The 25,594-nt window shown below is 30.4% G+C and overlaps 2 protein-coding genes and 1 long non-coding RNA gene across 4 annotated transcripts; 2 read left to right on the forward strand and 1 right to left on the reverse strand.

Moving 5' to 3' along the window:
- Positions 1 to 5,602: 5,602 nt before the first annotated feature.
- Positions 5,603 to 8,996, forward strand: CYP707A4 (cytochrome P450, family 707, subfamily A, polypeptide 4). Its single transcript, XM_020355404.2, has 9 exons — positions 5,603 to 5,932; positions 6,073 to 6,397; positions 6,644 to 6,793; positions 7,286 to 7,534; positions 7,636 to 7,725; positions 7,826 to 7,904; positions 8,022 to 8,128; positions 8,268 to 8,386; positions 8,491 to 8,996. The coding sequence occupies exons 1-9, from the start codon at positions 5,730 to 5,732 to the stop codon at positions 8,582 to 8,584; spliced, it is 1,416 nt and encodes a 471-aa protein (XP_020210993.2). The 5' UTR covers positions 5,603 to 5,729; the 3' UTR covers positions 8,585 to 8,996.
- A 1,142-nt stretch (positions 8,997 to 10,138) lies between these two features.
- On the reverse strand, positions 10,139 to 15,244 carry LOC109803121 (uncharacterized). The gene is made up of 2 exons (XR_002240139.3): positions 14,622 to 15,244; positions 10,139 to 10,331 (listed from the first exon to the last, which is right to left on the reverse strand). It is a non-coding gene; the product is annotated as an uncharacterized LOC109803121 (long non-coding RNA).
- A 2,642-nt stretch (positions 15,245 to 17,886) lies between these two features.
- On the forward strand, positions 17,887 to 22,772 carry LOH2 (LAG1 homolog 2). 2 transcript variants are annotated; one of them, XM_029272273.2, is made up of 7 exons: positions 17,887 to 18,047; positions 18,160 to 18,291; positions 19,411 to 19,619; positions 20,291 to 20,446; positions 21,216 to 21,401; positions 21,495 to 21,673; positions 22,329 to 22,772. In XM_029272273.2, the coding sequence occupies exons 2-7, from the start codon at positions 18,175 to 18,177 to the stop codon at positions 22,343 to 22,345; spliced, it is 864 nt and encodes a 287-aa protein (XP_029128106.2). In that variant the 5' UTR covers positions 17,887 to 18,047; positions 18,160 to 18,174; the 3' UTR covers positions 22,346 to 22,772. The 2 variants fall into 2 exon arrangements, with proteins under 2 accessions (XP_029128106.2, XP_082927253.1); XM_083071127.1 differs by lacking the exon at positions 17,887 to 18,047 and having other exon boundaries at positions 18,160 to 18,263.
- The last annotated feature ends 2,822 nt before the right edge of the window (positions 22,773 to 25,594 follow it).

Below are 25,594 nucleotides of genomic sequence, written 5' to 3' on the forward strand. Positions count from 1 at the left end.
CATGTATGTTTGATATCGTAATATTATTATATAACCTTTTTAACTTAAATGATTGGCCCCTGCATAGGTCCCGCACATCAACTCAAGTAAGTCTCCTTCGTTAAAGATAGACGTACCAACCTTTTTTTTTATATTTTTTTTATTTTTAAATATAAAATAACGAAACAGTGTCCAAATCCAATTGTCAAAATCCATTCTAAAAGTTCTGAAAAACTTCTTAAATTGGCATTGCAGATTAGTGAAACTGAAAGTACTGTTTGATCATTTTAAGTTTGTATGGGACATGGAATGTGAAATGTTGCATCACATACACAAATTTTTAGAGAGAAAAAAATATTAGCAATATATTTTTTTATTATAGTATTAAGTAAATTTTTATATAAAAATATTATAATCAACCAATTAAATATTAAAAATAAATTATCATAATTATTTGAGTTTGAAATATAATCAATCAATTAAAGATTATGATAATTAAGTATGACTTTAAAATTAATAATTATAAAATTCAACAAATAATATAATTTTTTTTGTTTCATACTAGTGTTCAAAGACTAATTTAATTAAATCGGAAGGTAATTTAAGTAAAATTTAGTTTAGAATTATTTATGTCAAAAATCAAATTCGAGTATTACTTGAAGAATTCAATCTTGGATTCAACACTTTAATCCCTATTTAAAAAAATAATATATATATATATATATATATGATAATTTTTAATTATAAACAAATAATATATGTATATGATAATTTGTAATTAAATGATAACGTAAAATATTTTTACAGGATCATTATATTTACTATTTTTTCTATATTAAATATTTTATTTAATCACAAATTTATCTGATATAAAGAACACGTTAATTTCACTACTCTTTAGACCAAAATACGCAACAGTGAAAAAAAAAATTAACACAATCACACACATACAAAGATACCTATATTTTTTAGATTAACGTATAACTTTACACGTATAAAATAATCATATTAGGAGTATTTAAAATAAAATTCGTAGTTAAATTTTTCTCTTGTTTTATCAACCATCTAAACATAAACACGGTCCATGCCTAAAAAAAACATATAAAAACTCCTATATTTTTATTTTTTCTATTCTTAAGGTTAAATTAGATTTTACAATTTGTTTGAGTGAAGTCTGTATTTCTCAAATTGAAGGGTTGGAGAGTATCCTTGTGCAGTTGTGCTCCTAGTAATAATATTTGTTTTCTTATAAAAATATACAAGTCCTTTTTAAGGTGTCTTAACATTTTAAATCCCTTCATCTAAAAAAAACAAAGCAAAACTTTTTAAATCCCTAACCCAATTCAAAAACTTGTTTAAAAATCTAACTTTTTTAGTAAGATATTTTAAATGTACAAGGATTTTGGTATTATAGGAAATACTGATAAAGAATGTGTTTGTTTCAAGTTATCATATATTATTTTTGGAAATATATGGAAATGAAATGTATTTTTCTATATTTGTTATAAGATTATAAATTTTATTTTTAAATATCACTAAAAAAATTATCACATAATGATACACCTTATAATGACATCGTATTTGTCATTAAAAATTATTTTTATCTATACTATAAGTACAATATATGTCAATATATTGTTAAAAATATATATATAAATTATAGTGACACATAATATATATTGTTAAATTTTATTTAAAATTATATATATAGTTATATATCAAATAAATTTATACTTACACATATTGTGTATTTATAATAACACTTTTATTATGACATTATATGTAACATTTCTTGTAATACATAAAATATTAATTGTCAGAAAAATATAATTTTTATTCCTAAATTTTATTTCTAAGAAACGAGATAGATAAGTTGATTCTCATAATTAAGTAAAAAAAAAAATTATGACATTATATGTAACATTTCTTGTAATATATAAAATATTAATTGTCAGAAAAATATAATTTTTATTCCTAAATTTTATTTCTAAGAAACGAGATAGATAAGTTGATTCTCATAATTAAGTAAAAAAAAAAAAAACTTCATCACAGTTAAATTTTTTATTTTAACTTTCTTTATCCTCACTCTCGCAAAAATATTTATCACTACTAAACATATTTTTTTAAAAAAAAATACACAAGAATATCATTTTCATCATATATTTTTTAAAATATTATTTTTGAAAATAAACTTGAAACAAACATCCTTTAAAAATTAAAATCAAAAGTGGAGTATATGGAAACAAGCTTTATTGTCTTTTTATTAATAAAAATTACAATAATAATAACATGTTGAAACTAAATTCTTATTCATTCTCTTCAATTCTATCAATACACCAAGACTAGGGAATTTACACTATCATGTTTTATTTGTGGTATCATATTAAAAATATTTATTTAATTATTAATTATGATATTTTATTTTAATTAAATGAGTTGGTTTAATAATTATGTTAATTATTTTTATATGAATATGTATATATTATACGGTTTATAGTTAAATATTTTATGTTATTATTATTTTTATTAATTAAGGGAAGAGTTTTTTGTAACTATAATTAATATGTTCTAACTATGAGATTAAATGGGAGTTAAGTTTTATTTTTTTAAAAAAATTTTTGAACAATTTTCTTTACAACTCCTTCTTTATTTCATGTATGCTTGCACACTTCAAACTTCGGAAAACTTGAGTATGAGGGAAATCATCCCAAAGATCTAAGTTTGTCTTCTAGCACTCATTAAGGTAAGTGAGAAGTAAGTAATCTTGCTTTGGACATGGGTTGTATGTTAGGTAATAGGATTAACCCTCAATCTTATTTCTGTTGTATGTGTTGCATGTGAGGGATTTATTCAAAATGTGTCTTTGTCTTCTCTATTACTCTTTAATGCTTTAATTGGTGTTAATGGTATGTATATGCTTCTATTTTCATGTTTTTGGTCTATAATCGTCTATCTTGGTGTTCTTGTGGGAAACCCTAAAGAAATGCATTAGTGATTGTATAAAGAAGTTATTTGGATATGTAATTATATGTGTAATGCATAGAGTCTTGTTTGTATCATATGCATAATGTGATATGATAATGCATATAGTCTTGTTGACATGCATCATATGCACAAATGTTTTTAAGGGTATCAGGGTATGATATGGAATACACCTTTAGGAAAGACTCCCCTCACGGAAAAGCTTAGGAATCAATCCTTAGCGACAGTCAGGTTTGGAAAGCCCAGTCTTATCCATTGTGTGTATGGGATAGAACTTGTGCGACTTTGCTGGACCCAGGTAATATATCATTCTAGTGAGAGTGTATTGAAAGTATGATCCAACATATACTGCTAAACTACACTATGTGTTGCTTGAGACAATACACCATGTGATGTTTTTACTAGTGTCACATACATGATTAAATGTAATATGTGTCCATTACAAAGTGCATATGAACAATTTGTTTTATTGGCTTATTATGTTATAGATAATTGTAGCATGTTTGTTTTAGAGCTACATTCATGTTTTGTCTCTTATTTGTATTTGGTTATTTGGCTACAGTCTATATCGTGAGCCAAAGTGAGATGTTTCTCACTCTTCTTTGTTTTATGTTGTTCTTTTGATTTTGTTATAGGCGATCTTCAATATGATGTTAAGAATGTTGGTGATAAAACTCAGTCCTTTACATTTTGAGACAATCCTTATTTTAATATAATTTTAATTAATTTTGTTGTTTTAATTTGAGACAAAATGTGATATTTTCTATGTTAAATACAATATTTTTATTCATGACAAGTGTTCCTATTTAATTTATTATTATATCCTATGATATGTAAGGGTAGAAAGTGTAACATTACAAGACTTAATGAATTGCATAGTTATTATTATTTGACATATGCGAGGCAATAAAGTATATTACACTTGTAGGATATTGGGCTAGCTTGCTTTTTCAACCTTAAAGGCTACTGTGGATCAAACCATGGTTCAGAAAAAAGTTTAAAATTTCTTTTTCTTTTCACATGTATTTTTTTCTCAGAAATAAATTTATTTAAGATAAAGTCTATATTAAATGTACACTAGTACAAAGGGGTAATTTATATATGTTATTTTAAGTTTTTTACGTTAGAAAAAAGTTTGACGTTAATGTGAGAGACGTAAATTTACGTTGGTTATGATAGCCGACGTAAATTTACGTCGAACATTGCCAAGACCCGACGTAAAAAAGTTGTAAACAAAAAAAAAAACATAACGAGTGCAAGCAGAACGGGCCGTTCTGCTTGGAGAACGGGCCGTTCCACATAATATTAACTAATATATTAACAAAGGATGATCCACCCAAACGCAAAGAAGAGGATAATATTAACTAATATATTAATAGATCAATACATACATTTATTTTTAACAAATTAGTTAATATATTAAGAAAGAATTTTCCAAACTAACCTCAAACGCGAGCCCAATGCAATCGGTCAAAAACTCAAGAATCACTCAAATGCCCAAATGTACACTCAGATGCAATACACTCAAACGAAAATATTGACTCAGAAGACTCATTTTGCACATACACTCAGGATATATATAATTCAAAGCTCTTAGGGCACGGGAGAAGAGAAAGTGGCGCAGGGGAAATTTGTAGATATTTTACATCGGACCTCATAGGAGCTAACGTAAATTGGAAAATCTACGTCGGATACAAGCTATATTCAACGTAGATTTTCAAATTTACGTCGGCTCCTATGAGGTCTGACGTAAAAAACTTGATTATAATTTTAAAAATGCCACCGCATTTTTTTAACGCCAGATTTTTCTTTGTCCGATAAAAATACAGTGACATAAATTTCATATTTTGTACTAGTGATGAATGCACTTTTCAACAAAAATTCGAATATCAGTAGATCGGCCATGCAGTGATGAGAACTAACTACTTCCACTAAACTAACCCCATTAGTAAACAAGTTTAAATATATAAATTTAAATTTTTAAATAAATTAATAAATATATTATCACAATACATTATAATAATATTTTAGAACACTAATCACCCTATTAAAGTCAAATAATTTTTTTATAACCATGTTATTACTAAAATATATCAACCGTTTTTACCAATGATTATTCTCTTTTGAAAAATTTGATTAATTACTTTTAATGAAATCTTCTCTATCAATAATATTTTTTTCATACATAATACTCAAATTCGAGACTTTATTAAAGAAATCGAGTCACTCAGACTAACAACTTGTTGATAAATTAAATAATTTTATTAATATTTAATTTTTTAATTAATTAAATAAAAATAAGCTTAATAAATTAATTTGATCTACAATAAGTTAGATGAATTTTTTATTTTTTATTTTGCGTTAAAAATGAGTTAGATGCATGATAGGTCATCCACGTGTAACTCCACTTTTTTGCTCCCTGGATATGTTCTGTGCTTTTTGAAACGCGATAAATAAACGATATCTCTTTTTCATTGCCTTGCCCCCTCCGCAGTATTCCATACAGTAGCAGTGCTGAACGTTTTGGTTAAAATAAAAATTAAATATGAATACTTGAAATAATGATTATATATGGAGATTTCTCCTTTAAATTTGATTAGTTAGACAAAGACCTGTGCCCCCATGATGTGATGCTGCCTCTATATAAGCCAAGCTTAACTCAAGCGGAACATTCATTGACTCCAATACCCATCAAACCAACACCAACCACTTTCTTTGCGTCATTTCCATATAATCTAAAGACAAGAAGCTGCTACGCAACACTGTGTATGGAGATTTTCGCCATTTTCTTTTGCATTCTCCTCTTCCTCTCGTCCCTTCTCTCCTACCCATTCATAAAGAAACACAAGAAACACGAACTCATACCTAAGCCTAAGCTTCCCCCTGGCTCAATGGGTTGGCCTTACATAGGAGAGACCCTTCAACTCTACTCTCAGGACCCTAACATCTTCTTTGCTTCAAAGCAAAAAAGGTTCTTAACATATATATATATATATATATATACATATATGGTCCCGTCCACATGAATTAAATTATGATCATTTTTTTCTAACTTTCTTTTGCATGGAGCTTAAGCATGCTAACTTAATAATATTACAAATTCTTAATCAGATATGGAGAAATTTTCAAGACACACATACTAGGTTGTCCATGCGTGATGCTGGCGAGTCCCGAGGCTGCACGGTTTGTGTTGGTGACTCACGCTCACTTGTTCAAACCTACATACCCCAAAAGCAAAGAGAAGCTAATAGGCCCTTCTGCATTGTTCTTTCACCAAGGAGACTACCACACTCGCATCAGAAAGCTCGTGCAAACCTCTCTCTCTCCCGAAACCATCAGAAAACTCATCCCCGACATCCAAAACGAGGTCGTTTCCTCCTTGGAATCGTGGGTTTCCGCTGGACGAGTCATCAGCGCCTTCCAAGAAATGAAAAAGGTTGGTGTACATGTCTTTGACATGATATGATGTGTTTCGAGTTTGTGAGCCTCATTTTGCTGTTCTAGTGGGTCTACTTTCGGTTCACCTATTGTCTTATTCGATGCTTTTATTGCATGGCGTTCAACTTTTTTGTCATTTGTTGGTTCCTCATTAATTTTCTTGTCATCACTGGGTCCTCCATTATTGTTATTGTACATGGTGATCGCGGTTTCGTGACTCATGGTTTTGCTTAACTCTTCGCAGTTCTCTTTCAATATCGGCATCCTCTCTGTCTTTGGTCACTTGGAAGGAAATTATAGAAATCAGCTTAAGGAAAACTACTGCATAGTAGAAAAAGGGTACAATTCTTTCCCAAATAGGATTCCCGGAACTGCATACGCCAAAGCACTCTTGGTAAGTAAGCTGCAGTCATTCGTTTATTTCAGAGGAATCCCCGTAAGAATCTGTTTGGATAAATTTTTCTAAAAGAATGGTTAGAGAGAAAAATGAAAAGTGTTTCAATAATTAAAATTAGTTGCATACTTTTGTATTAACTCTTTCAAAATATGGTTTTTAAGCCAATTTTATCTCATGAAGAGGTTTCATTCATTTTTTCTTTTTATTTTTTCTCCTTGAAGTACTCACAAGAAAGTTTATCTAATCATGTCATAATACACTCTCTGACCATCTAACAACACATTTTTAACTCTATTTTGTAATATTCAATAAATTTTAATAAGTAAAAAATGTGTTACAATAAGTGTGTAAAAAAATGTGATGATAATACGTGTCTTTATTTTATGATATATGGTTTCTAACTCCTGGTCTAAGAAAATCATTTGATACTTGAGATCAGATTCTGTGTCGTTTCTCTCTCTGATGAATATTTTTTGAAATGATTTGAAGGCAAGGAGAAGAATCAGAGAGATTATAAGTGAGATAATTTGTAAAAGAAAGGAGCAGAGATTGATGGAGAGGGATCTATTAGGCCACTTGCTGAACTACAAGGATGAAAAAGGACAAACGCTAAGTGATGGCCAAATCGCTGATAATGTGATTGGGGTACTATTTGCAGCTCAGGATACTACAGCAAGTGTTCTAACCTGGATTCTCAAGTATCTTCATGATGACCAGAAACTTCTTGAAGCAATAAAAGTAAGAATAGTTTTTGTCTCCCAAAAGATTTTCCAAATCCGTGTAGGCCACAAGTGTTGAAAAGTTGTGCTAATTAATGAGTCAACGGAACTGTTTTACAGGCAGAGCAAATGGCATTATATGAAGCTAATGAAGGAGGGAAGATGCCATTGACATGGGGTCAGACCAGAAATATGCCAATTACTCATAGGGTATGGTATATTATATACTGCTGTAAATGTGATTCATAACACTTCCATGTCTTGGTTTAATTTGAAAGCAATTTGGTGAATATATTTCTCATTATTGCAGGTGATTTTGGAAAGCCTTAGGATGGCAAGTATCATATCATTTACTTTTAGGGAAGCTGTGGTTGATGTGGTGTACATAGGTAAGAATTTGAACAGGAATATTCTTTTAACTGTACACTTAAGGGAAGTTTAATTTTCAAAAGCTTTTACTATTTCCTACATGATTTCTAAAATGTTCTTTGGTCCAACTGTTGAAGGATATCTTATACCAAAGGGTTGGAAAGTAATGCCACTGTTCAGGAACATCCATCATAATCCAGAATTCCACCCTGCTCCTCACAATTTTGACCCATCAAGGTTTGAGGTACGGGATGCAGATGCTGATGCTCAACATCAATTTGTCCACCACTTAGTCAAACAAATATTTAAAAAAACAAAAAAAGCGAAACCCTATATATTCTTCTGATTCTGAACAAATATATTTCAACTGTTTATGGCTGCAGGCTGCTCCAAAGCCCAATACTTTTATGCCATTTGGCAACGGAGTGCACTCTTGTCCAGGAAATGAGCTTGCCAAATTGAACATGCTGGTTTTAATTCATCATCTAGTAACCAAATATAGGTAAAGTTTCAACTTCATTTTCTCAAATTTTGATATGTTTTTTCTTGTAATTCATTTACATCATCAGAGTGGCCATTAACCTCATTCAATTATTTGGATGGCAGGTGGGAAGTAGTGGGATATCAGAATGGAATCCAATATAGCCCATTCCCAGTCCCTCTGCATGGTCTACCTACAAGATTTTGGAGAAAGGAATAGAATCAAATGTGTCATATGATAAAATCTTCCTTTATTCATATATAAAATTTTTAGATATTCCTTGCCACCCCAATTTAACCAGCCCAACCTCCTGTTTTAGAGGGAGGATTCGAACATTGGTCTCTTCTTCCGAGTAACATCATGTCTATCCTATTTGTAAAGTAAATGGTGGCATAGTTTAGTATCATTAATTAGTCTGAGCTTGTAAGCGGTACCAATAATAAATGTAATCAACTAATGATAATTTAGTCTCTGAGCTCTATTGTATGGTCCTATAATGTAACCTTCTCTAAGTCGAAAACTTGTCTTGGATTCCAGTTTATTGATTTTCCAGGACACTGGACCCTGTATGGTCCCCCATGATAGTTTCAAGATTAGTCATGGATCTATAGTACGAAGTATAGCTTCATTATTGTCCTTCCATCTCACTTCTCATACCTGTTGACAATTTTAACTTACAAAGAATGGTATATCAGATTCAGAACACACATAATACTAAAATGGGTTTTGCAACGTGCATAGTTTTAGAGTGGAAACAATTCCAGCACCGATCTCGCGAAAAAAATTTACACTACCATAATCAACTCAAAATGCAACGTGGCTATGTTCGCATGGTTGATCTTTCACATTGCTTCACGTAGTAGTCACAAGGTGTGATCATGAAAAAGCCACGTGTTGCTAATTAATTAGCCGGCTGAAAAAGGAGATGCCCTAAGCCAGAGGGATCCAAAACCTTTCTAGGGCATTAAGCCTGTTCAGGTTTGGTGGAGAGGCGGGGACCAAAATAGTACATCACATTATTGGACCTTATGGATTGGTTGGAGATTTTGAAGCTATTGCAACTGTGTTTGCATTTAAATAGTGGACTAAAAGTTATTTTCTGAAGGGCACCGTCTATTTTGTGGTACCAGCACTAATAGTTTCATATGCTACCAACTAGTGTCTCTATCACAGTTCATATTTTATGTCATGGCTTTGATTCCCACCTGATCTTCTTTCCCTTTAAAATGAGAAAACTACCTGTCTAACAAAAAGGTAATTATTTATAATAATGCGTTATATTATCCTAAAATATCATAAAGTAGTATAAGGGAACTTCTCCCTTGTGACCACACCAGCTTCCTTGATTTCTAGTCTAGGATTACCCTTTCTTTTTATCTTAAAGTATGTTTGAATACAAGTCAGAAAATTTTTAGAACTTTTCTATTGAAAATAAAGAACTATTTTTAATACAAAGATTTTCAAAAACACTTCTAAGATTATATCAAAACAGGCTTTCAGTCTCTATTCATAAATTTATATTTTGCCTATACTTCATAATAGTCTCCGTATCCAGCTTCCTTGAATTCTAGTCTAGGATTACCCTTTCTTTTTATCCTAGTCTCTGTTCACAAATTTCTGCTGTGCCTATACTTCAAAATAGTCTCCTGATCGTGGTCCCAGAAATGGAACAATCTCATAGAAGCAAAAACCATCACTACTCAAACTGTTTATGAACCACAATTTATTTGAGTGAAAATCCCACAATTTGCGTAGGAGAAAATTTAAACAAAATAAGCGAAAGATAAATATGATTTAGATTAAGACAAATATCCACAGATATGATGAAGATAACTGAAAAATGTCAGTTTGCAATTAATGTCTACAAACAACAGAACAGCCAAAATTTTACAGTCGCCAGGTAGAGAAAGTGATTATCAAGTCATATGTAATTCAACACAACATTGCAGCTCAAAATGTAGTGGTCCTGCCAACCAAAAAGAGAGTTAAAATTAAAATATGGATAATAGGCATTCAAAAGCAGGTTTCTTTAGCAATATTCAAATTAAACCACTTACCTAAAATATTACATTATAGACAACAAGGTTGCATAGAAGGTAGACATCTTGCTTTATTACATGGCTATAGTATATCTTGTAGCATGTTTTTTCAACACTATCAAGATCAAATGAGTTTAAAAAATATATATATGCAAGTGAATTGATACACATCCCATCATCATGCTGTTATATACCACAATGTTCTTTCAATTTCATTACAATAAAAACAATCGTACAACTACGCATTCACATGGCACCGTCAACGTCATTACTGTGTCTATTGAATCACTTTGACATTCTCACCACTAGCTTCATCAACAGTTATTCATGTTTATGACCTATTGGTGTAAGAGGTAGCCTTTTTATGAAGTGTACATTTACAGAAGCAAGTTTTCCAAGAACATTCAAATAATGAAATAAACTAATTAAAAATTGAATAAGTGATGACTTACTCATAATTTGAAACGATTAAAACAGTTAAACCTAAGTTTAGGGTATTGCCAAAGATGCTAATTGCTAAATAATTTACTGGCTTCTCAACTAACTTGGGCAACAACAGAGCAACAACGATAAAATACAATTTAAGAAATATCATGCTTGTTCTACATAATCTTCAAAAGACAATTATAATTACGTTTCAAATGAGAAAAATATCAGTAGATGATTCAATAACCAGAATATGCCATGCTGAAATATTAGTGATCCAGTTGGCCACGCACCTATGGAGGATACACACATAGTTTTCACAACCCCACTTTTTTCAGAAGAGACACGATACAAAATTGCATACTATCAATAATCAACAGTACAACATATCATAAACGAAAGCTACTGATAACTATTGTCAGTTTGTTGATTGTAGTCAGACAAGCAATACTCCAGAATTATTGCCATACATTGACAGTTTCATGAACAATAAAAAAATAAAACTTTAACAAGATATGACAGTTATTAATGCTAATTTTACACTAACTCTCAGTCTATCAGGATCTAAAAGCATTATCTGCTCAAACATTAAATAGCAATCTCAAATATTAACACAGATTCAAAATATTATAAAAGAAAAATACTTTAAGAAATGGGTAATTGCCTTAGAACTTAAAAAGGGATTGCAAGCTCATGCACGAATTTCACAAAACTATAATACACAATTAATGTTAGAGAAAAAATTGAGACAATAAGAATGATTGCATTTCCTCATCTTATCAATTGCAAGCCCTTTCCATAACACTATTGCTTCAACAGTTCAAGGATTATATACTACAATTTTTTTTAAAAAAAAGTTGGCCAAAATTACACTTGCAAATTGATTTCATATTTATGTCTACTGTTGAGAAGACATTTCAACTACACATAAAATCATTCAAACTAGAAACCAAAAATCAAATAGTCATGGGGCCAGAGAATACATTTACTATGTGATGCTCCAGGAATGCTTACGTGGAAGTACTTGAAGATGCACCAAGAAAACAAAGAGGAAATAATAAACAGTCCAACATGTAAATAAGATACATCTTTTTCATCGCAAGAAGTGTACAGTCTAGAAGGCATTATACTCAAACCATACTAATACTCAATCTAAACTAGATGAAACGAACAGGAGTTGGAGGACCTTAGGGCCTACTGAGCCAAGCCCAATACCATGTGATTTAAGCCAGCTCGCAACAAAACTGTGGGAGAAAATCAAACACGCCTTGGATCAAAGATGGGAATGCATAAAATATGACAATGAAAATAATTGAAGATACAAGATATATGCCGTTCAGTATCATTTTCCTATGTCCACCGAAATGCTCCAACACAATTCTCATTATCTTAATAATATTGTAATTTATTAAGTTGTGTAAACTTGAAAAACCACCCCATGTTGTATATTGCCTTACAAATCTGATTACATCATTCAAGTTACAAGAAATTATAAACACTTGCTTCACAAGAGATACTCTCACTACTTGAGTGATTACTCACACTTGTAGATTCCTTACTCCTCTCTTATATGTCAGGATTTCTCCAAGTGTCCTGATCATTGTGAAAATCTTATTTGACATTAATGTCTCATCCTCCATTCTTTGGGTATTACCAAACAACAATAATAGATTTATTCCATTAGGTGAGATTGGCTACATAGATCACTCAATATACCTTTGGGCTTGATTAAAAAGAAAATTCTCAGGGACTTATTCACCAAGAGTTCCCTCTTAATAATTTCTTCCAATATCCTTGAAGTTCATTTACCCCTTGCAAGGCTAAAAAGCCATGTGATTTACTCTCTTCATTGGTGTTTCTAGTGGCCTTCTTTGTACCTGGCAATACCACTTTAACCAATATTTGTCATCTTTTCCTTAATAGATCTGCCCAATATCTTTTTGTATTTAATTGTTTCATATACTATCCTTACTTCTATAACCACACATTTCATCTTGATATTTTGTCATCTTTTCCTCAATAGGTCTCACCAACATCTTTCTGTATTAAATTTTTCTTATACTATCCTTACTGCTATAACCACACATTCATCTTAACATACTCATTCATACTGCTCTCACTTTTTTCCCTTGTTCCTTTAAAGTCTAACATTCACTGCCATAGAGTATAGTAGGTCATATAATTCTACAATAAAATTTTCCTTTGTGCTTGACAGGTAATTTGTTATCAGTCAATCACAAGTAACCTCTGATATCTTTCTCTATATAACTACCCAGCTTGTATCCTGTGTGTATACTTCATTAATTTCCCCATTATTTTGTAATATTGATATTAGATACCTGAACTTATAAACTTGCAGTATGGCTTTGATATCACAAAAATTGCCTAGAAGGATTCCCTGTCTTTCTCTTTCCTTTATTACTATTTTTATTTGGAAATTTCAATTGATTTTCACTACACCAAGCAAACCAATCAATCTTTGCTCAACCTTGCAAGTCCAACAATTAATGGTCTAAGTTCGATATCAGGCCATCCAAAACTCAGACCCAAATTAGGACTGGTAGTGGACTGGCTTTGAAAGGTACATCTACAATGGTTTTGGACACTTAGAATCAGAAGATTGCCTGAGTGTGTAACAGAATCCCCACCCAACATCATGGTAATGACATTTGGGTGCAACCTACACCACCACACAAGAAGGGATGTGTGTCTATGACTCGTTAGTCCTTATATAAAGGATACCTCAACAGTACTCAAAAATGTCATTTCTCTAGCTTAAAGACTTACTTGCTCCTCTATCTGTTTCGCTTGCTTGGATGCCAAAGTGTCTTTCAAGTATTACAGAAACTAGCCAATAGTGGAGCTATTGGTGTGACAAATGTCACCCGAAAGTCTGAAACCACTCTACTAGGCTTGACACAGGAACAACAGTGGTTGTAAGTGTAGTGGTGCAGGTGGAGGAGACAACAGTTGTATTGGTAACAATGATGATAATGGTGGTGACTAGTGAGTGATTGTAGTGAATGAAATGGACAACAAAGGGTGGGGTTAATTTGTGACCGTTACTTGTTTAATCTAGAAATAATAAAACAAATAACTACCAGGCATCCATTTTGACAATTGATAATAAACATACTTCATTTAAAACACACTCACACAAACCAACATACACACATTTGGTCGAACATAAATTGTTTTCATGGGGCTTCTTCTCGGCATTTTCTTTTTCATAATCATATTATTGGTATGAAATATTCAATTGCTTCCTTGATGACTAATCTCTATCGGGAAGACTTATTTTTGTTTAAGTATTCTTTCCGAAAGACAAAACGCAAAATTTTAACAGCTAGACACTAAGAGGGTAAGAGCCAACAGACCCCTCAATAATATTTGTCTTTTTTGGATTAGGGCCAGAGGTAAGAACTATTACGAAGATTCATGGATAAGCTAATCTTGAATTATTTAATTCAACTGTCTTTGGTTACTTGGAGGCAGTTAAAGAGGGCAACTTAAGGAGAACTACTATATAAATTCTACAATTCTTTCAATTTTATTATTTTTGGGGGTTCAGGGCATAAACCCACCACACCCAGAATGTTCGAGAAAAAGACAACAAACATGGAATCAACTAAACCAAACTAGAAATTTAAGTAACAGGTAGCAGAAACTATGGAGGGTGGAGCAAAAAAACTCTTTGCTTGCTACTAGAAACAGCCAACGTAATTATAATAAGTATCACATGCGTAACGTAAAGCAGTTACATTACTAACACGAAACCTTCGAACTTTTACCTGGAAGCTACCACAAGACCCCAATAACAAACCAGCATTGACACCACCCATTTCTAGTTTTGCACTTTGTAATTGCAGAGGGAGGCGGTTAACCCATGACCCATCCTTTTCACAACAACGAAAACGTATAAGCAAATCACCTTTGGCAAAGCTACAAGAACCTAGAATTTAGCACGACCCGATGAGGATAATTGGGAAAGTGTATCCACTATTTACTATTAGAAGAAAAGAATAACTTCGCCTGAATGGGTCCATTGATGAAACTGAGTGGGGTACAAACATTTGGTGTCTTTAGGTGGATAATTCTTATTTCTATTAAAAATAAAATAAAAAATAAAATTAAGAAATACAAATATATTAATTTAATTGATATTATAATATATAATTATTCTTGAGATTTTGAATTTAAATTTTAAGTTTAATACTAAAATAAATATCCTCTTTATATATTAGAATAGATTTAATAAAAATATTTATAAATTATTTTCAGATCTTAAAATTTTAGATTTGAGTTGTGTGTATTTATAAAAAAAATAATTTTTAATATTATTTATTATTATTTAAAATTTTAAAATAATAGTCTAAAAAATATATATCAAATTAAACTACCGTGATTATAGATAAAATATAAAGTTATAAGTGTAAATCTAATATTTGCCATAGTAATTTATATGAATAAAAACAATAATATATAGTATTTTTTTAATGAAAGGAGCAAAAGCTCCACAAACAAATTCAAAACCATTCTTATTGACCGTGTTTGGTACTTTTCCCCCCCAAAAAAAATTAGGCTAATTAAGAAAGCTATTTATTATTTAATTACATTAATTTTATTTAAAAAGTAACTTTATATTCTAAAATATCTTTTTTCTACACTTGGCATTAAGAATAAAAAAATTATTAAAAAATACAATTTTAATTAAATAAAAGAGTGTTTTAATAATAATAGCATTAAATTAGATAAATTTAATTGAGATTTACTAATATTTAAAACACACAAATATGATTTTTCAACAATATTTAAAACTAGGGAGAGTAATTATACTTATGAAATTTAATTGAAATATATTTATATACGATGTCATTCACATATATATAGTAAACTGAGTTAAATATTTTTTAATCCATAATCATTTTTAGAATTAAACTTAATTTCTAAACAAAAATTTAACTACACTTAGTTGTTAAACTTTTTCTCCAATAATATTGGTAGTCTTCATTATTAAACATTATCGTTAAATAATGATGTGACTATTTATTTTAACAATAATTTTTTGTGATTTTGACATTTAGTATCATAGAAACAAAAAAATATATATTTTTCATGCACAATGTTAGGTCAAGTGTTGCAATCCTCACACTATGTGTGACATTAATGAGTTGTCACTAATGAGTATAAAACAAACTCATTTACATGGGCAACAGTAAAAATGACAAAAATGGACTTTTAAGAGGACTTAATGTTTATTGTAGTTGCTCAAGCTTCTCCCATGATTTCTCTTTCTCATTCCATTTTTCATTCATTTTTTTGTGTTTTTCATGAAATGAGGAGGTAATTTCATATTTTTGGGGTTAAGTGGAGTTGGGTTCATCAATTGATTGAAACACTCGCATTTGCATGGAATTGGGTTCCAATACCCCCTTTTAACCTCTTGTTTGAACAAAGTAGACAACAAACACTCGTATCTCTTTATTTGTGGGTATGAATGCGAGGTGTTTGCATTGTTTTATTTGTTCAGCCTTTGATGAATATGTGTTCCATTATTGCTTTGTCTACATCCATTCATTTATGCACAACTAACATGACCCATCTTGTGCAAAAGTCTTCAAAGATTATTTTTTAGGACAAATAAGGAATGATATATATGAATCTCCAACCAACCAAGATAACATGTTCAAGTTTAGAAAAAGAATGTGGGAATTAAAAGTGAATGCTACAAAAGATTTTCTATGTGAGTTCCTTTTGTAAAAGGATTAAGTCTACAGTCAATAGGTTATGAATGTAAGATTGTGCCTTATTGTTTGACCAAGCAGTCTCGTAGGTGGTGAAACAATAACTAAGTAGCACAATTGAAGAGGCTGTAGATGTGTACATTGACAAGGAAGGATATTGCCCCACGCACGTTGTCAAGGTTGGAAATGAAAAATGATGAGATTAGGCTTCAATAGTGTTAGAGTTCAACATTCATTCTAAAAAGATTTATATTTAGGCCACACAATCTAAGGATGAAAGAAATCGATAAAAGGGAGAAAAGGTTCCATGATATACCATTCAAAGACGAGCTTGGAAAAAGGTAAACAAAAAAATGGGATATGGAGATATGTAGAAATTTTTTTTCTATTTTTTATATCAGTCACTAGTTACATTATAAATTCTAATCCTGATACAAGATGTTTAGCCTTTGATTAATAATTAGTGTGATAATTTTTTGAGTCGTTACAATTTATATCTATATATAAATTATTATAAAGTTTAGTTTTGTATAATAAATATATAATTTGTGCATTACACAAATTTAAATACTAGTCAATTATTTAATTTTGTATAATAAAAATTAATTAGTTTTTTTAAGAAATAATTATTAAAATAATAATTAATTATTAATCATTATCTTAAATTATAATTAAAAAAATTACCTACAATTCTAAAATATATATTTTAAAAGTTGATAATACTTTTTAGAATAAATAATACATGTCCTAATAATTACACTTACATTCAATTATAAATTGTGGCAAGTTCAAACAAAAATAAATATAAATAAAATGCATAAATTATAAAGATATACTATAACTCGTGAAACGCATTTTGAGTTTTTAAATAATTTACGATTAAATTATAAAGTTGCTAAAGTTCTTAATTTTTTTGTTTTTTAAAATTTGGGGGCAAAAGACAGCGTTGTTATTCAAGGTAAATATTTTTTTGTTTTTGAGTGCAATAGATACTTTGAATAAATTTTCTTACATTTACTTTAAAAAATCTTTGGATTGAATATTTACTTTGCACAAAGAGACAAGTGAGAGTTGGAAGTTACGAGGGTTTCTGGTATATTTTACTTGACCAATCATTTAAAGTTAAAGTGGTTAAATTAAAAGTAAAATAAGGAAGAGGAAAATGGTTGGAGCAATGAAAGTGCTAAATTTTGGGGGAAAAATACATTACAATGCCACGTGGGCTGATGAAAGGTCCCAGAATGGGCCCGCCGAAAAATGAAATTTAGATTCAATTGAATTGAAAGATCTGACGAAAAAGAGGAGCTATAAAATAAAAGGCGAGAAACAAAAAACAAACAAACCCTCCCAATATTTGTGTTTTCCGTTGCAACCTTCCTCTCTCGCTCACACTTTCCCTCCGTCGTTTCTCTGCACACATTTCTGCTGCAGCAACAGTTCGCAGAGAAACCACTGCTCCGTCCTCGAAACCAGGTACGAACCCGATCTCATTCGTCGTCCAACGCGATTGCATGATAATTTCCTGCGTTTCTTCAATGCCATGATCTCCGAGCAGCTGATTCCGGCGTTTCTGTTCAAACTGTAGCTTTCGCAATCCGCCATGGATTTCATGTGGAGCGACAATGCGACGCCGCACGCTTCGCATTTCTCCGCCGCGATCTACTTCGCTTTCGCCTCTTTTGCGGCCAGGTTCTTCCTTGACAGATTCGTCTTTCGCGTAAGATCCTTTGTTTGCGTACCGAAATTCTTGTTCCCTGTCGGGTTGGATTGTTGTTGATAGCTTGTTTCCGTTTTGTTAGAGATTTAATTAGATACATAATGAAATGAAATGAAGAGAAACATCTTAGTTCTGGATTGTGCTTGTTTTATTGATTCTCTTGTTTTAGGGTTCATTGGAAGAAACTGCTGAAACTATCTGTTTTATTAGTTATTCAGCACAAATTCTCTTGAGTTTTTTTCCCCCCGTTTTTTGGTTGCATTGAATTGGTGTTAGTTTACTGGAAATTGTTCAAATTAGTTAATTAAAGAATCTTTAACTTGACCGGTCAGTTGGAGTTAATCGCACAATTGAAAATTGAGCCATCAATGTCTTAAGTTTAGAAAATATTCTAATGCAGTGCTGCTCATTATGCTGAATTAAAGCTGTCTATTGATATTCATAGATTCTTTTTGACATTTAAGAGTAATTTTTAGCTTGTATAAGGCAAAAAATGAGTTATACTTCCTCTCATGTTGGGATGCAGATGGTCACTCACGGTTGCTTATATTGCCGATTGATGAATTGAGTGTGCCATTTGTGCGTTATCTTGCTTTCGTTCAAGTCTTCTCACGAATGATATTACAGAGTTGATTTATGATTTCATCTTCGGTTCCCTATACAATTTGGGGTTTGTTAGTAAACTTTATTTTATCAATGGAACAAAGGTGAAAAAAAAAAAATTTGTTGTTAAATGATTTTAGAAGAATATCCCTTTTCTCAAAATATGTGGAGAATAGATGCTGTGAACCATGCTATTTTTCTGTGTCTCGGAGAGACACATGTTAGAAAGTAGGAAAAGAAAGCACTTAACAAATATCATTTTGGCTTCCTTTACCTGTTTTCTTGTGAAGAAGTACCATAGTGTAGTGCAATCTCATACCGGCTTTTCAAGATGATAGGTTAAATGTTTTCTAAATGCAGTTAGGGTTTCATTTAATACTTTCTTAAAAGTGTTAAAATTGAGGATATTGTAGGAGAATATGACATTACTTTCCAACTAGAATAAAAAATATTAATGCCTTTATTTTTTAAACATATTCCTTTCTTGATATTTTTAAATATTGTTGTTGTCTACAGAGGTTGGCCATTAGGATGTTGACAAGGGGAAGAGCCCCTTCACGGATTACTAAGGAAATGCAAGCAAAGATTGGAAAATGCTCCGAGTCATTGTGGAAGCTAACATATTATGCTGCAGTAGAAGCATTCATTCTTAAAATTGCCTACCATGAACCCTGGTTTAGTAACACGAAATTATACTTCAAAGACTGGCCAAATCATGAGTTGAAGTAAGTATTTTATGTAGCATGATGAACAAAATCAGTCTAGTCAGTACAAATGTTTTTCCCAGATATTGAGTGGCTTGCATTTGTTGACCTGATGATTTTGTGTTTCTTTGGAAAACGTCCACATTGACCCTTATTTTCATCATTGATTTTCTTTACATAATTCATAATTTATGGAAGATCTGAACCTATTCATAATACAAATCTGGGTTCGCATGCAGTAATTGTTATGGAAGAGAGGAATTTGAGTAAGAGGTTTTAGGAAACCAACAATTGGTCCTTGTTTTTTTTTGGTTTGAAAACTTCAAGAGACCTAAATATAGTCTTTGGTTTTTTTGATGGACGACTAGGTCCATGACAATAAGTTTTCAAGTGTTTCCAAAGCATTATACGAATATATTCCTCTATTTTTTAACAAACAAATGCATGATGTAACTATTTTATATGATTTCTACTTTATATAGGCTATGATTAATTTAGCTCCTTGCTTCTTCTGACTCAATGCCATTGGTTGCAACTTGCCATTTGGTTTTATAGACAGTCTAAGTCCAACTCAAATGGGGAGAACTTGTAATTGTAGTTAGAAAGTTATAATTCTATTGTACTCATATATGAGTTGTGGTAAATAGAAGTTGGCATAAATTTATATTGCACCGTTTTATGTCTTATCTCAGGAGTTCCCTGGTGCTTTACTACATGTGCGAGTGTGGGTTCTACATTTATAGCATCGCTGCTATTCTCACATGGGAGACTCGAAGGAAGGATTTTTCGGTGATGTTCACTCACCACGTAATTACTGTTTTACTTATTGGGTGCTCATATCTAACAAGGTAAATATCTTACCCTTAATTTTTTAGATGAAGAATATACTATGCCTATTCTACATAAATCTTAAATTTGGAACTTGGTTATTTATTGTTGTTATTTTACGCAAGCATGGAAAATCTAATTTGGTGGCTCATATTTGATGCTCATGATTGATGACACAACTTAATCAGCTCTAGAGTATTTTTAACATTTTATGTCTGTAATAGAATTTAGTCATTTTGATGTTTTTGTTGCCCAAATAATATTCATAATTGTAAGCAGTGTTCTTAAAACCAATAACTTGAAACTTCTAAACATAACTTGAGAATCTTTGCAATATTGGTTGGAATTGAATGTATTCCTTTCCACCAATCCAAACATAACTTGAAACTTCTAGTCCTAGATACCTTTTTTAGAGCATTAACAAGTTGCTTAGCAATCTTTGCAATATTTTTATGTCACTGGCATGTATTACATAATTACATTTGTAACCTTTCTGTATATGCATTAAAACTATCTGATGTCAATACTTGTTAGATTTATGTCTTAGATTTGAGTTTCTGTAAATGCTTGGAAACTGTAATAGAACTGAGAAATGCTTGACGAGATCTTCTTTTTCTAAATGATAGATTTGAATGTTCTTTCTGTCTGCTCTCTTCTTCTGACTTGAACTTTTTTCAGGTTTTACTATATCAGGCTGAATGATTTTTTAGATAATCAAAATTGAAAAACTGACACTAAAATCTTTGATAGAAATTATGAAGAGGTCACTTACACATGCTGCATTTACAGTTTTTTTAGGGTTGGCTCCATAATCCTAGCCCTTCATGATGCTAGTGATGTGTTCTTGGAAGCTGCCAAGGTTTTCAAGTATTCTGGAAGGGAGTTTGGTGCAAGCGTGTGTTTTGGATTCTTTGCAGTTTCGTGGCTCATACTGCGGCTAATTTTCTTTCCTTTTTGGGTTATTAAAGCAACAAGGTTTGTCTTCTTTTTTTAATCATATTCATTTGACTTTGTTTTTAAAGGCACTTATTAATCACATTTTATCATAACTGGGTTTCCACTTTCCAGCATTGATCTGCAGCAGTGCTTAAACCTATCAGAGGGTTTTGATATGTCACTTTACTATATTTTTAATACAATGCTCATAATGCTGCTCATCTTCCATATATACTGGTGGAAGCTCATATGTGCGATGATCTATAGGCAGCTGAAAAATAGGGGAAAAGTTGGTGAGGATATAAGATCAGGTAAGCAGATTTCATCAATACATATCGATTGTATTATTAGAATATGTTTGGATACTCGTTAGAAGTGTTTTTGAAAATTTTTCTATTGGAAATAAAGAGTATTTTCCAATAAAAAAACTCTAAAAAATGTTTTTAAGCTTATATCCAAATAGATTCTTAATATTCAATTATTCTTTTGTTTGGGAACCAGTCCACTGTTAGGATATGTTCCACGGAGTTTATTCATTCTATCTTGCACCGAATAGTATTCTATTATTCTTTTGCCGCACAATCTAAAATCTAAAATGTTACTTTTGGGTTGAAAGTTTTGCAATTCCTGTATCTTTAGGGATTCCAGTAGCCTCGTTACCAGGAAGGCGGGAATTAAGTGTTTCAGATTTCCGAAAAAAATATAACCTAGAGAAATTATTGGCTTGTTTTAGATTGTATAATGTGTGTGATCATGGATCAATGTTAGGGCTACCGAGTTGAATTGCTAATTGCAAAATATTCTTATGTTATATCCCTCCCAGTTCATGATATGTTATGTTAATAGCTATGATTGCTATCACGACTGTAGCTGGTTCTTGCACTCAATTTCCAGCGTCTACAGATCTATACTTTTGTGATAAATATGTACTATATTTTAGTTGAAGGAGTTTATTTATTTTTGCAGATTCAGATGATGATTGAATAGACAAAGGGTTTTGTTGAGTTTTCTTTGTTCCCACTGGTTGGTGGTAGCTCTGATGATACTGCTTTGACTTGTCTATAGATTTCTATGAGTTCCAGTTGGCCAAGACAACCAATTGAGGAGATCTGAATTTTCGTTAGTTTCAAAATTTTCATTGATTACCGAGTAAAAAGGGATTAGGGAACCATCAAGCATACTCTGATTCTTATATTTTTGCTGTATAAATGATAGGCATTCCTGTATAATTGTTTTTCCAAACAAACCCGTTTAGGTTAACCAGGGGTTGAATGAAAAAGGAGAAAAAAAGAAAACTTACAGTCATTCTACTTCTGAAGTTAAGCATTTTAGCAATAAGCCGTAGACTGGTGCACTGTACTGTTATTGTTTTGACTTCTTTTTATAAAAAAAAAAAATTTGTCTTTTTAAGAGTTTTTGAAAGATAAAATTTTTCCTTTTAAGCTGAACCAAATATGCTATAATTCATGACTTGCCTTCCTTGTGGATCCCATTTTATGTAAAATTGTGACGCAGTTTAACTGGAAATCCCATTGTTTAATGACCTGGTCAATTATTGATATGAAAAAACTCCCATGACCCAAAATGTTTGCAAGAATTTTTTTCTCCTTAAAAGCATTTTTTTTTGTAGTATATGATTTTTTTTCTTTTTCAAAAGTGTTTTGCCAGCAAGAAAGTCTTTTGTAATAAATAATTATATTTTTAACTTTTTATACTATAACTGCAATAGTACATGTATTTGTATTTAAATTTACCACACAAAAAAACACAGTTCTTAAAAGAAACTAGGAATTTAATACCATTAACTAATGCTCCTATTTCTTTCGTTTATCTGTTGTTTTCTTTATAATGTATGCGCAGTCGTCGCTACTTCATTTATTTTATAATCCTATTAAAACAGAATTACTGCTTGAAGATGATCTTTGAGTAGGGTTGGTAACTTGGTACATGAGACTATGTCTACATACAGGCCCTTTAAGTCCACAGCCCGAATGCTTATGGATCTATTTTCTTAAAATCTGTATGGTCATAGCAATTTCTTAACATGGCCCGTGAAGTTTACTGTCACGGGTTTAATCCTCGAAGCTTGTGAGTTAGTATGCCTCGCATTAAAATTTAACAATATTAATTATATATATATATATATATATAATATAGAGCAGGGTTCAAATAATACCGGTGTAACTTTTACTAAGTGTTATACCGCTCAATAACTTTATATTAAATATGAATTTTGAAAATTCAACCGTTAGATTGAAAGTTCATATCTCTTAGATCATATATGTCAAATTTTGTTAAAATTGAACAACAACTTGAAGGTAATCAAAGTGTTTATATTTTAGCATATTTTGAAATTTATATATTACATCAATTTTGTTTTATGAGAATGAAGTATCAAATCATCTTAGATTAATATAAAATTTGATATATATGATCTAAGAGATATGAACTTTCAATCTAACGGTTGGATTTTCAAAATTCACATTTAATATAAAGTTATTGAGCGGTGTAACACTTAGTAAAAGTTACACCAGTGTCATTTGAACCCTCCTCATATATATATATATATATATATATTTAAAATACTAAAACTTTGATATTTGAATTTTTAAATTTTCAAGAGATGAAAATTTAAAATTTTAATGTTTGGTTAGTGCATTTAAATTTAAAATTTTAAAATATTAAAATTTTGATATTTTTATTAGAATGTATAAACATTAAGAAACTTTTTTTTTTTATTTACTTAGAATGTGGTTCATATTAGAACCTTTCTTTTATAAATAAATTCATATTAGACCATAATAGCCCATCTCCCAGCATAAATCTAACCCGCAAGTTATTGCAAAAAATTCTGTTCATGAAGGATCTGCATTATTATTATTATACGAGTGAGAGTATGGATGGCAACATGATAAAGGCAGTACTAACTATCTTTCCGTCGCCTGTTACATTTAGTGTGAGTATTTATTTAATGGTATCTACGAAACTTTCATATATTAATATTAAAAATTAATTTATAACATATTTATATTAATAATTATAACACATATTTAATATTTTTAATTAATTAAACTATTTTATATATAATAATATCAAAATTTATTATTTTAATATCAATCGTTATTATGACATTATTATTATTATTATTATTATTATTATTATTATTATTGTCATAAAAAATATTCTCACCACCATTTTATTAAAATAATAATAATTTATGATAATTAATATAAAAAATAATATTATAATAAATTTAATATTATTTTATTTATTCTCACTAAATAATATATAGAACAAAAAGTTATCGTATACCTTCTATTATTCTCCTTAACCTATACTTTATAGTGTGTATCAAACAATCCTAAACTTTTTTTTTTAAATTCAATTTTTAGTCTTTAAATAAAAGTTTGATTGATTAAGATCAATTCTTTTAATGCATAAAATTAATTTTTTTAATATATGTGAGATTAATTTTTTTTTCTTATAATAGAGAACATATAAAATATATTTTACTAGTCTTTACACTTTTTTATGTTTCTTTTTAAGACAATCACTATCTCCGACATTGATTATCTTTATTCAACAATTTTTTGTATGTTTCTTTTATGACAACCATCACCTCCAACATTAATTACCTTTAACACAACTCTAATAATGAACCATATTTACATAATAATTACATGATACAGAAGCCAAACAATCACATCACAAAAAAAAACAACTAAACTAATAGAAGGAACAAACCTACAAGTCAATCAATATAACATTTATGTGTGAATTTGTCTCATCAAGTATTGAATTCATACATTACAATCAAAAGCCATGATTAAGCAATTTACAAGCCTTTTAAAATAGAGTTAATTTTTTATATACTGTTAGTATTATTTAATGGAATAATAATAAAATAAATAACTTTAAAAGATATGATTGATTGTCAGTGTAAAAAACTTTACATTAACAATGTATAAATGATTAATTCTTAAAAATATAGCTTTGATTTAATATTTTATGATTTTTGAGCCTCTGGTGGTTCATTAGAGTTTAGGGTTTAAGCACCCAAAAAAAATATTTATGTATGTATCTACAACAATATTTTTTTCCTTTTTTTGAAGTATCTGCATATAATTCTTCTGAATTTGATAGTAAAAGTAAATATAAAAGCTTGCAAGTAAAGCGACGGATATGTAAGAGTGACAAAATAAAGCAAGGGACATTTTTTTTCCACAATTGAG

This window comes from Cajanus cajan, chromosome 3, assembly GCF_000230855.2.
Source record: "Cajanus cajan strain Asha chromosome 3, NIPB_CcT2T_4, whole genome shotgun sequence".
NCBI lineage: Eukaryota > Viridiplantae > Streptophyta > Magnoliopsida > Fabales > Fabaceae > Cajanus > Cajanus cajan.